Raw genomic sequence first — 16,687 nt, 5'->3', positions numbered from 1 at the left:
AGATTGTAAGAATGGCCTAAAAAGTCCCCACTTGTAAACTTTAGAGCATGCAAAGGATCAAAGGATTTTGTTTATTGGAAGGACAAGGTGGGTGAAAGATTTGTTTCTTCTTAAACCATACAAAGGGGTCCCTTTTCCTCTCCCAAAGTTTTGCCCTTTCCTGCAGGAAATCATTCAAAGTGACACCCTTAAAGTTTTAAAAAAATCCAGTGAATCTTGATTGCTTTTTTGTACTTTTGTCCCCAACTTATGATCTATCATGGTCATGGAATAACATACCACATACATACATACATCCCAAACACATGCAAATATGAGTAACTATACATATAATTCTATACATTATGCATACATAATGATGCACAAGTTCATCATCAAATGCATTATTATGTAGAAATTAAGGGGCCTTTAGCTTTATCGTTTGTTATACATAGCAAAGACACCATTGCGATATACACTACTATATATTGGAAGTATGATATATATACACTAGCATACTCTACAACTTATTAAATTCTTACTTCAGATGCAAGACGCATCTACGATTTATTTATATTCTTTAATGGAAAAATATTTAAAATTCCAATGTTAGAAAATTTAAAATTAAAATATTTCTATAACAACTAGTTTTCTATAGTTTCATTTTTTTATCGAATATATATTATAGATTCTGTTTAGTAATTAAAGATGTTGTATGTCGTGCAAAGTGAAACCAATGTAATTATGAAATATAGGCATTACACGTGTGTTCATACTTGGTGCTTAAAGAATTGTTGCCTAATTGTGAAGATAAATAATCATCATAGCCTTTCTTTTTTTGTAACTATTATGCATTTTAAAGATTAAGAAACTTTCTGTTTGTTTTATGTTACATATTAGAGAACCCGGGGTGGGAGAATCCATCACGCGTTATAAATTTACAACGCCGTTATACACGGCCGCCGCTACCATTCACCACGCGTGAATAAGAAAACGCGTTAATCTGGTCACGCGTTGAAGTTTATCAAATGAATGTTTATTACTTGTACATTGGGTATTAATACTTGTACATTGGAATCCCATCACTAGTGATACCACCCCCCTACATTTCTATCACTAGTGATAGAATATTGGTTGTGCACATGGCATGACTTGATTGGATAGTGGGAGTGATAGATTCTATCACTAGTGAACCACCCCTAGTCCCCTTAATTCTTTTAGACTGTGAGGTGTGGAAGGACCCTCCCCTAATATCCATATCGCCATCTTCACGTCCACAAAGGGAAGAGGGAAGAGTAAAGTCCTACGCAACATCTGTTTGTTGTAACCAATGGTACGAGACTAGAATGTTTATGGGGATAGATCACAAGAAAAGGTTAGGTTGGATATTATGACTAGGGTTGTAAACAAACTGGACGAACATGAACAATGCCTTATTCATGTTTGTTCGTTAAGGAAATGAATGTGTTCATGAACGATTCATAAACACTTACCGGACGAGATTTTATGTTCGTGTTCGTTCATTAAGGAAATGAGCGTGTTCACGAACGGTTCACGAACACAAATAAATTTGGCGAACATGACGAAGGCTAAACATGGATGGCCCAGAGAGTAGCACTAGAACTTGACGCCTTAATTGTGGAATGGATTTTGATCCTATTAGTCGATATAAATAAAAGGAAAGGGAAATGGTGTATAAACAAGGTAGAAATAGGTTTTCTTTATTTGATTGTTAGGGTAATAAAATAAATAAAAATTAAATAATATAAAAAGTATAGATAAAATATATGAAAGTACATAATCTTTAAATTAAACACAAACATAAAAACATACACGAACGCAAATGAATGAATGTTCACAAACACGTTCACGAACACCTTACCGAACGTTCACAAACGCAAATGAACGGACAAGGCCTTTATTCATGTTTGTTCATTTAACTAATCAAACGAGATTTCTTGTTCATGTTCGCTCGTTTATTAAACGAACAGATATAAACGAACTTCCCGCCAAACGGTTCACGGGGACATCTACTAATCAAAACGACAATGATAGTTGTTGATCGGTTCGTAATCAACAATCTTAGGTGGAAGCAAAAGTTCAAATGGAATCAACACACCAGAAGGTAATAGTTTAGATAGTTCAGATGGAGGACTATGATTCGGTCTCGGGATCGTATATAGGTAAGTTATTCAAACGACGATAGTGAAGAAAGTGGTATAAATAGGGTTGCTACTAGTACTTCTTTGATAAAAGGTATGACACGCTGAATCAAAGTAGCAAGGACACCAAGTTATGAAATAGAAGGAACTAACGCAGTTCTTGAGAAACCGCTTACCGAGTTTGGAATCTGTTTATAAGCAAATGTGTAATAGTTGGTGGAAGGAGGAAGTGACTGTAACGCCCCGCGTTTCGTACTTTCCTTAATTAGAAAGCATTGTTCGTGTTCTTATTTTTGGAAATATTGTATTCCTTGTAATCGTCCTTTCGTTGCATCATTGTAAAATCCGAGACTTGAATCATAAACAAAATTCGTAATTCGTTAAATTCATGTTCTACATATTAATACACGTTCATACATTTGAATTTATTTTACACGTGGTACCTTATTCGTAATTCTTGCAAAATGCATTAAACTTACAGATACACGTCATACCTACTCAATTCATGTGTATACGATACTTAATCTCGACAAACATACTTGTTCATATTTTTTTTATATTTATTTTTATGCTCGAGTTGCATATTATACCCATACACATTGCCTTTTATACATAAAACACCTTAAAACACTCAACAATGAAACTAAAGGGACTAAACTTGTCAAAATAACAAACAAAATGCCCAGCCAGGGTGGCTCGCGGGCCGCGACCCACACCCCCATATGGCTCACACCCCGCCAGAGGCTCAGATCCGCAGAAAAAGTGACCAACTTCATGGATTGGCCGAATTTGTGCTAGTATACTTGTGCTTCTTCCATTAAATGACCAACTACTCAACCCTAATCATTCCCTATAAAACCCAACCCATTCCCACACATTTTCCACTTTGCAAACACCTCACTTTCAGTCTCAAACGCTCTAAATTCAGCTGAGAAATCAGTAGCAGACAGATTCGTATAAAGTTGCAAAAGTGAGCATAGCTTCACTTATCTTCCATCTTTTCCATTACTTCTTGCTTCTTAGCACTTGGAACAACCTTAGGTATGTTTCCACATGTTTTCCATGGAAAACCAAGGATGGAACATCACCATAATAGGGTTAAAAGTGCAATAAACTTTCTGTGTTGTACAAACACTTTGTTAAAATTACTTAAGCTTGTGATTTCTTCATACATCCCTATGTCCTTATGCCACTAATCAAGACTATGATTATGTGTGCTTAAAAACAAGGTTGTAACATACAAATCCAGAGGTTTTAATCCTCAAAACTTTCTGTTTTAAAAAGGGTTTTAACCCACGAGTGATGAACAAGTCTTGAACTTGTGTATGTGTGATTACATGGATAGCTTGGGCTATCCTACATACAAATCCACACATCACTTGATGTTTTCCTTGTTAGCTAGTGTGTATTTCATTTCCATAATAATCCATTCATGACCATCCTTGTTGTCTCATGACAACTTGTGCATTGGTGAATACAAAAGAGGTTTTAAATGGAAGATTTATCTTCCTACCTCTATGCATGACTTCTATGATAATCTTGTTATATTAGTGGACTAAACTTACGATATATACTATATATAATATATAATGTCTATAGTAACCGAACCTTTGATGATAATATAATGATTATTTGTCAAAATACTAAGTTACATCATCTAAGGACCTAGTTTTCGTTACGATTCTAATAGGTATTAAACATATGAAATCGTTCTAAACCTTATGGGTTTTCATAGTGTCAAAAACGAGTATTAAGTGCTAGATGATTATTTTTCTTGTATACATACTTTTGGTGTATTTTACTTACCTAAATTCCAACTCTAAATATTCCTTGAACTCCAATCCGAACACCTTCAATCTCCTAATCCCATTAACTCGTCAACACTTGGATAATCGAAATACTTAGCAATATTGTGAGTATACTCTACCCATTTTACCGTTTTCACACTTTTGGGGTTAACATGTTTTCATATACAAAACACACTTAGTATACATATTCTTATGCAAATATACAAACAAACAATCCAATACATCCTTACTATTCGTTATGCTTGATTCGTGTTTTCTGGGTGATTCTTATGTGATGAACTTGTCATTAGCTTCGTACGAGCCTCCACTTAACATGTATAGCGCTATAGGAGTAACGCACCACCCATGAACGAGAGGTCATGTTAGGTTTATTCATTCATACTTGCGTAAACAGAGGGTTGACTTGTAAATCGCATGCCAGTTTATATGTTAATCTTGATAACTAGGTTTGCCATGTGGATTGTCCATTATCATTTTTACATTTATATGCTACTACACAAAACTTGCATACTCGCCAATACTTTTGTATTGAACTACACTTTTAAAACATGTTGCAGGTTTAACGATGATGTTGATGATGCATGGAATCTAGTAGGATGCCTAGATACCCACTTTAAATTTTGTACACTTATTGTATTGTATTTTCTTTATTCATGTTGTTGTATTTAATTTCCATCTTTGTAATTGACTCTTTAGAGATGAAATGAAATTTAAATATTTAAATACTTGTCACGAATACTAGTGTTATGATGTCTCGAGCAATCTCTTGCGAAATAGGAAACTGTAAATCAAATCCCTACATTTTCGAATTCTCTTTCTTCTGTATATAAATAAGACCCCGATCAGCATTCAGCCCTTCACCTTCTCATGATATTTCGATTTTCTGCATTGCCGACAATCTGTTTTCACTAGAGCTTCACCAGAGTTTTCGTTCTCACCGGATTTATTCAATTCACGCTCTAGCTTTGCAACCTGTAAGTGTGTGTGTGTGTGTATATATATATATATATATATATATATATTCTTTCTGATCGTCTTCATGTGTAGATCAAAACCCCCCCAAACAAATTTCAGTATATCATAATTGTATCATTGTTAGCTTTGTGATGATAGGATCTAGGGTTCTTTTAGAAAAACTGATTTGGGGATGAAGGGAATCGTTGGAATTTTTTAACAATAATTAAAAACTGAAACCCCTAACAACTTGCACCTGTGACAAAGTGCTAGTATTCCGCGTTTTAAAACCTACAACCATTGTGGTGGTGGTGGCAGTGGGAGTGCAGTGGGAGTGGGGGTTGTTTTGGATGGTAGGTTTTTAAATCCGATTTGTTTTAATTCTTTAAATTTTTTAGATAAATAAATGAGTAAAATTAACATTCTACCCTCATGTGCAAGGCATATGTCATTCTTAACTGGAAATTTTGACCTTGTTAGGGTTAAAGGACGTATAGTGTAATGGGTTTTCCAAATAAATGATTGCGACTGTAATTATTGAAGTTAAAGGCTATCTGTTGCAATTCGATATAAACATAAATGATGAAAATTGTAGTTTACCCTAAAATGAATCTTTCTTACAATTTTTAAACAACCATAACTTTTTTCATTTGTTAATATCTTTCAAAAAAGTTACACCTAGAAAAACATTTTGTTCTTTAGTTTGAGTATAGTATAAGTCTTTTTTAAACAATACGTTTACGTGATTAATGGTATCTGTGTTTACTGTTTACGTTCTCTCCCGCATGACATAGACACATGTATAGTTTGTGCCTCTATATAGAGAGAGAAGGAAAAGGAGATATTCGCATGATTGATTGATTGTTTCTTTTCATTAGCAATTCTTTACAGGAATAATATGATGATCATTTTTTACACACATGCCATCCACAAAAATGACTTGTTATTTCAATTTCAACATGTGCAAATCTTTTCTCATCCAAGGATGGGAAGATTAAATCCATCTCAAGGATTTTATTGTCTATTAAGCATGCGTAATTTTTTTCCAACCATAACAGTATTTTCTATTTATTATATTCAAACAATATTTTCTATTTATTATATTGTATGTACTCTATAAAAGATTAAAGGGTATTATTTCATTTTTTATAGAGTTAAATGCCTAGTTGGTACTTATGATTTTTCATTTTTGCAGATTTAGTCTCAATGGTTTAATAATTACAGAGTTGGTCATAGTAATTACAATTTTTAAACACGGTTGATCCTTATTACTAACCTAAGTTATATATCTCAGTTAAGTGTGTTTGAAATGTCAATTTTACCCCTGAAAATTATAAAAAATAAAAAGAGTAAACCGCCAAAATGGTCCCTGAGGTTTGATCACTTTTGTCACTCCCTGTGTTTTCAATTTTGTTGTCATTTTCAAACAATATCAAAATCTGGTCAGATTTTTCAGTTAATATCCAGTTTTTAAGGTTTTATTATAACAAATTTAAAAAATATAACCATTTTGCCCTTCAATAAAAGGGAAGAAAAAGACAGAATAACTTGATGTTAACTGAAAAATCTGACCAGATTTTGATTTTGGATGAAAATGGCAACAAAATTGAAACCACAAGGGCACGGATTCAAAAGATTTGAGTTTTGAACTAAAGTGGAAAAGGTGACGAAACCTCAGTGACCATTTTATCACTTTACTCAAATAAAAATAAAAGCTAACGCTGGCAAATCGTGTCTTAACAGGTTTAACAGGTTTCTGACGGCGCGCACAGCATAAGTTTCAAACATGATTACGACTCGTTTAACTACTTTCTACCTCATGTTTATAAAACATTTTTATGTTTTATGTACAAAGATGAATAAATGATAGATCCTAACATTGTAATTTTAATTATTTTAAAAATTAAAAAAGTCAAAGGGTGTATTTTTCAGTCAAACAGGTCTAATCGTGTCTTAACAGGTACCCAATTGCCAGCCCACAGATCCCACTCCTATGTTTCTCTTTACCTCAAAAACCCTACCACACATCACCAAACCTTATTCATTCCCTCATCCCTCTCATATTTCTTTCTCTAAGGGGGTGTTTGGGTTAGCTTATTTTGGAACAACTTATGACTTATAAAAGTTAATAAGTTGTTTTTTGAGTGTTTGGGTTAGCTTATTTTGGAGGGTTTTGTGTGTTGAGAAGTCATTTTTGAGAAGTCAGGATCTCTAACTTCTCACTTATGACTTATATAAGTTAATAGTCATTTTTGAGAAGGAATTCCAAACACCCACTAAGAAACGACATAGTAGATTCAGTGGTGATGGCTGGTTTTCATGAATGGTGTTGAGGTGGTCGTAGCAAGATCGGTGGTGGTGGAGGAGAGACGGTGATGTGAGTGTACGGTGGTGGTGGGTGTATGGTGGTGGAGGAGAGACAATGATGTGAGTGTATGGTGGTGGAGGGGAGACGGTTGTGTGGGTGTACGGTGGTGGAGCAGAGACGGTGGTGGGTGTATGGTGGTGGAGGGGAGAAGGTGGTGTGGGTGTACACTGGTGGAGGAGGGTGGTTGAGTGGGTGTACAGAAATCACATAATTGTAATCGCTGAAGATGAATTGTTACAATAGAATACAACAATTGGACTTTGCAAATACAAGTTCTTTACCGTTGTAGTTACTGAAAATATCTTATATGTTTATAGCCACTTGTATCAGTTGCCGGTGTAAATCTTCAAGCAAAGACCGCAATTGTATGGTGGGTGTTCAGTGGTGGTTTGGGGTAGAAGAAGTGGTGGGGGTGGGTGGTGGAGTGGGGAAGAAGAAGAATGGTGAGATGGGATCACTTACTTTTATTTGTTTTTTTTAAACTTGGGGGTAAACTAGACATCTCATACACACTTAACTGAGATATTTAACTTAGGTTAGTGATAAGGATCAACCGTGTTTAAAAATTACAACTACTAGGACCCTGTGTAATTATTGAACCCTAAGGACCAAGTCTGCAAAAATGGCAAACCACAAGGACCAACCAGGCATTTAACTCTTTTTATACCTCATGAATTTCTATTTATTATATTCAAATTTTGTCACACCCCGATTTCCACGTGTTTCACCGGTGGGCCCGGTGGGGGATTACCGTGACGTAGTTGGCAACAATATAGTCAAACCACACAATATTTAAATGCACAGCGGAAGCATAAAGATAGATATATTTCAACCATCAAATGTAATATCCAAGTATCACAAGTAGTCGAAATAAATCCACAGGGGGTCAAAAATAAAATAGAAATATTGTTCAACAGATAGTGGCATCCCAAGTTTGCGAGACTCTAACGATGTTAAGGAGTGGCCAGCCTATTTCGTGTAGAACATGCATTTAATCTTTTTGAGGAAAATACGTCAGTTTACACTGGTAAATACATTCAACCGACACTTTTGTAAAAAGGTTTAATGAAATTGATTTGAATTCACAAGGCACAAACTCTTTTTAACTTGGGATAATTAATCAAATTTAATCTTGTAAAAGAATTACATGTTCACTATGCGTTCAGTCGCCCGGGTCGTGCCGGGTTTAAGGTTAATAGACACGCCACAAAGCATAAAGCCGTGGCGGGAAAACCAACGGTTATACCTTTATAAATATAGACACATTGTCGGGTGTACGCCTACACCCGCGTGTCGAAGTCGTGGCCATTTCGTAAAATGATGCCAAGGATATCCGGGACATGGTCATTAAGCTCCCAAAGGCGTAAAGCCAACAAAACAAATTTTTAAACGGGTCACATTGATAATACCCAACTACTAATGAGTTAGGGTCAATTGCCCGACCAAGCGGTATTTTATATACCGTAACCCAAACCCGTATAACGGAAAATAAGTTAAAAGTATTTACCTGAGCAAGTAATAACCTCAATAAACAAATGCAAGTATATTTTACTGGTCTCCTATTCTGGAACGAAGGTTTATAACAACCTATTAGAATCCTAACGGGTCTTTAATTTAGCCTTAGCTTAGACCGGTCAGTTTCAAAGGATAATTACGGTTTAATCGCGTGAAAGGCGAAAACCGGGAATGGAATGTGGTTTAGACCCAACAAGTTTGAAGACTTGTTTCATATGGGTAATATAACCACACTCTGGATTTTGAAGTAAAAACGATAAGGTTTGACCCGTTTCGGCTAGTTTATGTAAACTAGTTACATAAACCCAACCGTACGCGTAAAAGGCGTATCGGGAACCGTAAGAGTCCTACACAGGTTTCCTAAGTTAATATGCTCTAAAGAGGTTGTGGTATCAGTAGGATACCTTCCAATATGCCCATAATGAGTTTAATCCCAATATTCGCCCCGTAGGGGTATCTCGGTCATTTTAAAGATTATAAAAGAGGTTTCCGAGTTCTACAGGAAATCTGAGTTTTCCGAACAGTTTATAAAATTCAAAATACTTTATTTATTATTTAAAATCAGTAGCAACTAGAATCGGGTTAAAATACCATGTAGAACTCAAGTTATGTCCGAAAAGGGGTATATTCGGTATTTACCGAATCAATGCCATAACCGTAGGTTATGAGCAGGTTAAAAATAATTAAAAATATTTAAAAATCCCAAAATATTATTTTACATCAGTGTGTAAAAGGTTTGGTGTCGAAATTTGGGTTTAGATAGGCTTTATGCTAATTGCGCCGTTTAATTACTAAAGTTTCCGTAATTACGCTATTTAGCATAACTCCTATTCTAGACCTCGGATTGACATGAAATTTTAGGGACATGCTTAGAAATCAGTAACTAAGGTTATTGTCCTTTTACCTGTCCAAAATTCTCGTTTTAAAGTAAAAAGGGCGTTATGGTCAACTTTTAAGCATTTAACGGAAATGTGCAAAAGACTCGGACAAACAACGAACCGGTCACAGATGGTTATACCATCATGTAACCTGGTCCTAAGAGTGTCCTAAGGCATATCTAAATCATACCATAATGGGCCAGAACTGAAGTCAAAGCAAAGGTCAAAGTTTTGCTACTTTCGGTTCCGAACCGGGTCAAAACAGTAAATGGTCGGATCAAACAAGCTTAGACCAATTATAATACTTATTATCATGTTTTATGAATGTCAAAACAGGTTACACGCCATCTACATTACTGATTATGCATAAAATCGAAAGTTAGCATTCTGTTGACTTTTTCTAAGCGAGTTTGACTCGACATTTGGACTAGTTAGAGTGGGAATCAGAGGGTGCCCTTTTAGGGGTTTAAAGCCTACATGATTACCAACATATAACTACCTTTGATTCGGCTAATCACTGGACCATTTGTGATTAACCGTTAAGTCAATCGTTAATTACGACGGATTGACTTTTAAGCTATATCTAAGCAAAACTTAACCAAGAAAGGGTGGAGCACACTTACAAGAGTCCTATGCACGACCAGGGATGAGTAGTGAGAGTTCTTGAGCTCCAGAAGTGATCAAGAAAGCAGTTGAAGGTGTGAAGAACAATGTTGCTACATAAGGTCCTTTTATACTAGTTTAGGATGCATAAGATCATCACAACAAGGCCTACAAGTGTTATTGGATCACCAACATGTGTCACTGAGTGCTAGGGGACGTTTAGGGGGCGCCCATGCTCTCATTATTGCTCAATAAGTCGGTTAAAACACTCAACAGTGCTTCTGTCCGACTTTTCTGCATCTGGGGCATTGACGCGGCCCGCGTAAGAGATTACTTAACTTTTACGCGGCCCGCCTGAATCCATATGTCAGAGCCCATATCTTTCCTGTGCTCGCGGCCCGCGTAAAGTCCCTTGTTTCTTTAACGCGGCCCGCCTGAGACCTGTTTTTCAAGATTTTCAAATCTTTTTAATTATTGCACCGGCCTTTGGCGATTCGAAGGGGTAACTTTGCACTTTGGGCCTCGTTTATTTACGCACAAGGGCCCCGTGACTTTTACCCGCGCCGTTAAGTCCTCGGTTAGTTTATTACTACCCGAAAAGTCCTAACTTTCAAAGTTGACGCTTTTAACCCCTCGCATACGAATTCGATCATAACTTTCTCGTTTTAAAACGGAACCTTGCGAAATTTATCTCGTACATTCTAGTGAGCGTAATTTACTGTTACAAAGTCTCGGGTTCGTTAAAGGGCCACTCAGAGGTATAATTTAAACATGTTGACACATTTAACCCCTGTAGTTTGTAATCTTCTCACTTTCTTCCGCATTTCGTCCCGTACGATCCATGATTCATTCGTTTGAAGGTACGAGCATCATTTAGGGTTACTGTACAGTATATTTATCCCTCGTTGACATTTTGAACCCTTGGATTCACATACTTTCTATGTTTGTCAACTTTAGTCCTTGTTTAGCATTTATTACCACGTGTAAACCTATGACACGTGTCAATACATTATTGGACGCAAAATTTCGAGGTGTTACAAATTTATATGTACTCTTGCAACGTTTTGTATTTCACACTTTCTATTTTTAGAAAGCTTGTATTCGTATTTATTTTTGATCTTTGTAATCTCAAGACTTTGATCATAATGGAAATTTCATCTTATTCATACTTACACGATACTTAATTAATCACGAATACGCATTTTATATGCAAAACCGAACTACACTTTATGCTATCTTATGTTCGGAATATTATTCATACACATTCATACTATACACATGCTTATACATGCCTTAAAATGCCCTAAAACACTTAACATATCAAAGATATTGCATAAATGAACAAACCACCAAACAACGCGGGCTAGTATACATTTTTTTAACTTTGACATGCCTTACGGACCGCAAGGCACAGGCTTACGCTCCGCAAGTCATGTATGACGAGTAGAAATTTGTTTTACTCGTAGATTGGACCTTTTTCTACCACCTTTCACCTCTAATTACTTTCCAACCTCCTTTAAACCCAAACCCTAATCCCCCTTAATAAAACCAAGTCTCCTCTAACATGTTTTCACTTTCCACAACTCCATATCACTCTCAAACACTCAAGAACCTTCAAGAACTCCAACTTTGGGCCGATTACTACAAGCTCAAACTTGTGAATTTTGACTCGCTTCTTCAACCTTTTCTTCTTGTTTCTTGCTCTATTCTTACTTGGACAGCCTCTAGAGATGTTACCCAATGTTTACTAAGGTAAACAAAGGTGGTACATCACCATTGTTGAGGCCCAAAGTAGGATAGTTTACTGTTTTGTTAAACTTTCAAACTTACTTCAACTTTTACTTATCTTTCTTGGATGAACTTGTACCAAACCTTGTCCCCAGCTAATCTACATATTAAGGGGCTTGAGTTAAGGTGTTTTTCCAGAAATTATGAGGTTCAAACACCTCCTTTCTTTTATACATAAAGATCCTAAGTAAGCTCTAAGATGAGGTAAACCAAACCAAGTCTCCAACCTTCAATACTAAAAGATTTGAGTTATGGTGAAGGTGTGAGCATTGGAACATTGTTTCCACAACTTGGACTCTACTTACCTCACTAGATTACTTAGTTGATTAGCTTACTTTCACACCATCTAAGTCACCAAACAACTTTCAAGTAATCAAAGTGAACAAACTACACCAAGTCTTCAAACAGTATCCATGTTTGAAATACACTCGTCTAGTTTAACTCACTTGGTTGTTTTGGTGAATTAGAGGATTTCATTATATTCTTATCATTCATTCATGACCATCCGAATCATCATTGAAATGATTTGTGTTTTGGTGAATCCACAAGGTTTGGGGATTTTAATCCTACCTTTACATGACCATGTTTGACTAACCTAACATTGGACTACTAACTTTATATATTACAAACGGAACCATAACATCAACCAAATCATGGTTGAATGTTATGAGTTAGTGTAGATATCATCAATGTTCTTGATTTCTCAAATTGAATTCCAATGGTGATTTGGTAACCATGAAAGCACACTAATATATAGTGTTACATTTGAGTGTCCAGACAAGATGTAATTTTCTTGTATACATACTTTCTAGTAATTAAAATCCCGAATCCAAATCCATCAAAAATCCCATGAACTCATACACCTTCGTTTCGTATTATAGGGTAACTTCGGTATCCAAATCTTCAAGTCTCATCAACTCACGTTCGTGAAAGCTTTGCAAACCGTGAGTATACTCGAAATCCCTTTTGCGCTTTAATCACTTTTTGGGTGTAACATGTATAATATAACAAACTCACATATGCACACTATCAAACTTATGAAATCACTCAATCTACCAAACATGCTATTTGTTATACTTTGGTTATCTATACTAGATATTCATTCATGCAACTACTTGTCATTAACTTTGTTTGCCTACCTTAACATGTATAGCACTATAGGAATAGCACACCACCCATTTTCGTGGTCTATGTTAAGCATTCAATCTTAATGATCTTGTTAACTTGTTGACAAGATTACACTCGTGCAATCTTTAGTTTGATACTTAGGTTGTGCATGCTAGTATATAATTTAACTTAGTATACGAATTGTCATGTTGGATTTGAGAACCTTTTTATTATATGCTATGTAAAACCAAACTTGTATGTTCACCGACCTATTGTGTTGACGGACACTTTAATATATGTTGCAGGAAAATAGCTTGATGCACGCGAATCTACTTAAGGTGGATTAGAAACACACTCAATATTTAAGTTATGTATATCCTTTCGTTTGTTTATGTTCAAGTTGCAAAATGTTGTATTTTCCATTTCAAGACAATGTATATCAGTTTAGTATGAAATGAAATATTGTTTACTTAAATTATTGTCATAATTGGTATGATATGAAGTCTCGAATAATTTCGTTTCATCTCACTCCGATGTTTCTGACATCAATTGGGGTGTGACAACTCTTATAAGATTATAGGGTATGGTCTTATTTTTTATACCTCATGAAGATTGCACTTTGGTGTTATATCATATTCATACAGTCTTTACGTATTGTGGGTGTGGTTTCGTTTTTCACATCCGAGTTTTACACCAATTTAAAAAAATGAGCCACCGCCCACACAAACCTTTTCCACTGCGTGGGAGTCCTGCCACCTTTACGTCGTTTTCGTGCTGAGCAGGGGCGGTGTTCCACGGCGTCATTTGACTGCCACTTAGATCATGCCTCTGCTTCCACCCCCACACCCATCTACTATTTTCTAACACTTTTACTCTTGGAAATATTTTTACGTACCTATTTTTATATATTTGTCACCAAAAGAATTTATTTTTTATGTATTTGTATCAGGGGCGGACCCAAGCCCAGCCTAAGGTGGGCGTGCGCACCCCGGGGAAAAAATATTTAGTGCTAAGTTCCGTCGAAAATCCCGTCCGCATCCCTTGGAATTTTTCGTCCGCACCTCTTGGAATTTTTCGACCGCACCCTTGAAATTTTTCGTCCGCACCCCTTAGGTAAAAAGTGTTATCAATTTATATTTTAAATTTTTTTTAGTAAATTTCTATTTTTTTTAAAAAAAAAATACTACCTAAATTATATAACTTTTAATACCTAACTAACTAAACTCAAATACCCATACCTTTACCCACTTATAATTCCTAACTAACTAGCCCACTAAGTTTTAGCCCATTAACCGAACCCAACAATATTTCAAACTATTATAAAATAATTAAAGCCCAAAACGTTTAGAAATTCTCTCCCGCTCTCTCTCTCTCTCTCTCTCTCTCTCTCTCTCTTGCGTCCCTGCACTGCCAACGAACAACATCACCCAGCGACAACAGTCCGGCAGCCGGCGACCACCGTAATCAGCCACCATACCACCGTCGTTTGACACCAAATCTAACCGGAATCCGAACACGGGTAAGTTTCTTTGTTATTTTGATGATTTTGGTTGATGTTATAGGAGAAAAAAGGATAATAAAGTTGTTAAATAGGGTTGAAATTTTGTGTGTTTTGACGTTGTTTATGGTTGTTTAGATGATTTTTAGGGTGATTATGTTGTTTATATATTTTAGGGTGATTATGTTGTTTATGTATTTTTAGGGTGATTACAACTTACGTTATGATTTCTAGGGCTTGAATAGTTGAAAATTAAAATTAAATTTGAAACATTATGTTATATAGAGAAAGAATTGCTTAAGAAATTAGTTTTAGATGATGTTTTGGATAGATTTCAAAAAAGAAAACCCGTAGGGCGTTCGACGTTTTAATTATGTTTGTAACAAGGTTTGACATATTTTTTATGATTATATAAATTTAGTTTGATGTTCGTTTGTTTTACATGACCCGACCCGATACGAACCGATTTTTTTACTTATATACCTAGGTGCCTAAAATTTTTAAAAATGTTTCGCACCTCAATGGAAAAATTCCTGGGTCCGCCACTGATTTGTATACAATGAAGATTTTCTAGATTTGTCGTAATGATAAATAGAGACAATTAAATGTTTAATACACAATCAAAGATTACTAGAGGACTGGTATAACTATATAAATATTTGTACATTTTGTTTTTAATTGTGATACATACTACATCAACAATTCAATTCGTATATGTGTATTATCAATTATGACTTTTTTACAGTTTTTTTTTACATAGAATTGTTTATGTGTTATATGTGTCCCTGATGATAAAAATTGTTTAATCTCAATGTTTTTAAGTATGCTTTTATAAATTTGTTGTAATGGTTATAATGTAGTTAACTCTATGTTTTTAAGTCCAAACTTATTTGACTCGTTTGTAATGGTTATAATGTAGGTAACTCTATGTTTTTACGTATAAACTTCTTTTACTCGTTAAATGTGTTTCATTGACTCGTTTGTAATGGTTATAATGTAGTTAACTCTATGTTTTTACGTATAAACTTCTTTTACTCGTTAAATGCGTTCAATAAGTTTTACAATTTAATATTTAAAAAAAAATCTTTCTTGATTTTTCGTAAAAGTGACATTTTGTTTGTTCTGTTTGGCGTGGGGTAATGAAATGAATGAGGGAATAGAATGGACGATATAATGAAATAGGCAAAGCAATGAAATTGATCATTACCATTTCATGGTCTTGTTTGGTTACCATGTAGGAATGGAAAGAATCATTAACTTGTGTTGTTTGGTAGGCAGGAAAAGAAGAAGAAATAAAATCGGTGATTGTTGACGGTTGTGGGTGGCGGCAGTGGTGGCAGTGGGTGGTGGCGCTGGGTGGAGCGGCGGGTGGCGGCGGCGACGACGATAGTGTTCGGTGTCGGAGAGTGCCGGTGGTTGGTGGTGATTCGGTGGAGGATGGTGGCGGCGGTGGTGGGTGGCGACAAAGGTGGTCGGTGGTCGGTGGTGGTGGCCATGGCTGGCGGTGTTGACGGTTTTGGTGGCGACGATGACGGGTTGTGGCGACGGTGGTTGGTGGCGGTGGTGTCGGTGTTCAGTGGCGCCGGCAGGTGGTGGCAGTGACGACTCTGGTGTTCGATGGTGGTGGTCGGCGGTGGCGGAAGGTGGTGACGACGGTGGGTGGTGGCGGTGGTGTTCGGTGGCCAGTGGTGACGCCAATGTTCGGTGGTGGAGGCTGGCGGCGGAAGTCGATGGTGTTCGCTTGTCGATGGTGGTGGCGGCGGCAGGTGGTGATAATGCTGGTGTTCGGTGGCGGGTAGTGATGTCGGGTGGTAGCGGCATGGTCGATGATGGTCGTGGTCGGTGGGCGACAGCGTAGTGTTGCTGCGGGTTGTGTCGGTGGCAGCGGTGGGTGGCTAGTAGTGGAAGTGGTATTAGGTGTTGGTGACGAAGGTTATAGGAATGGGATCAAATACAAACACTTATGTTTGTAAGAACCGTAAAAACCAACACATAATTGACAAGTGTCTCCCAATAAAAAATTAGTT

At 36.4% G+C, this 16,687-nt stretch overlaps 1 protein-coding gene across 1 annotated transcript; it reads right to left on the bottom strand.

The window, feature by feature from the left end:
• Positions 1-7,220: 7,220 nt before the first annotated feature.
• Positions 7,221-16,481, bottom strand: LOC110928409 (extensin-like). Its single transcript, XM_022171424.1, has 2 exons — positions 15,892-16,481; positions 7,221-7,491 (listed from the first exon to the last, which is right to left on the bottom strand). Exons 1-2 carry the CDS (start codon positions 16,479-16,481, stop codon positions 7,221-7,223), a joined length of 861 nt encoding a protein of 286 aa, XP_022027116.1.
• Between the last annotated feature and the right edge of the window lie 206 nt (positions 16,482-16,687).

The sequence above is a fragment of the Helianthus annuus genome, chromosome 3, assembly GCF_002127325.2.
Source record: "Helianthus annuus cultivar XRQ/B chromosome 3, HanXRQr2.0-SUNRISE, whole genome shotgun sequence".
Taxonomy (NCBI): domain Eukaryota; kingdom Viridiplantae; phylum Streptophyta; class Magnoliopsida; order Asterales; family Asteraceae; genus Helianthus; species Helianthus annuus.
Note: the sequence above shows the minus strand (reverse complement) of the source record. Positions and strands in the feature narration are given on the sequence as shown.

Coding starts and splice junctions, on each gene's coding strand:
- LOC110928409 (XM_022171424.1), bottom strand. CDS start 16,481: ATGCCGCTACCACCCGACATCACTACCCGCCACCGAACACCAGCATTA. Junction 7,492..15,891: donor ATTCTTTCCATTCCTACATG/GTAACCAAACAA, acceptor ATTCATCTTCAG/CGATTACAATTATGTGATTT.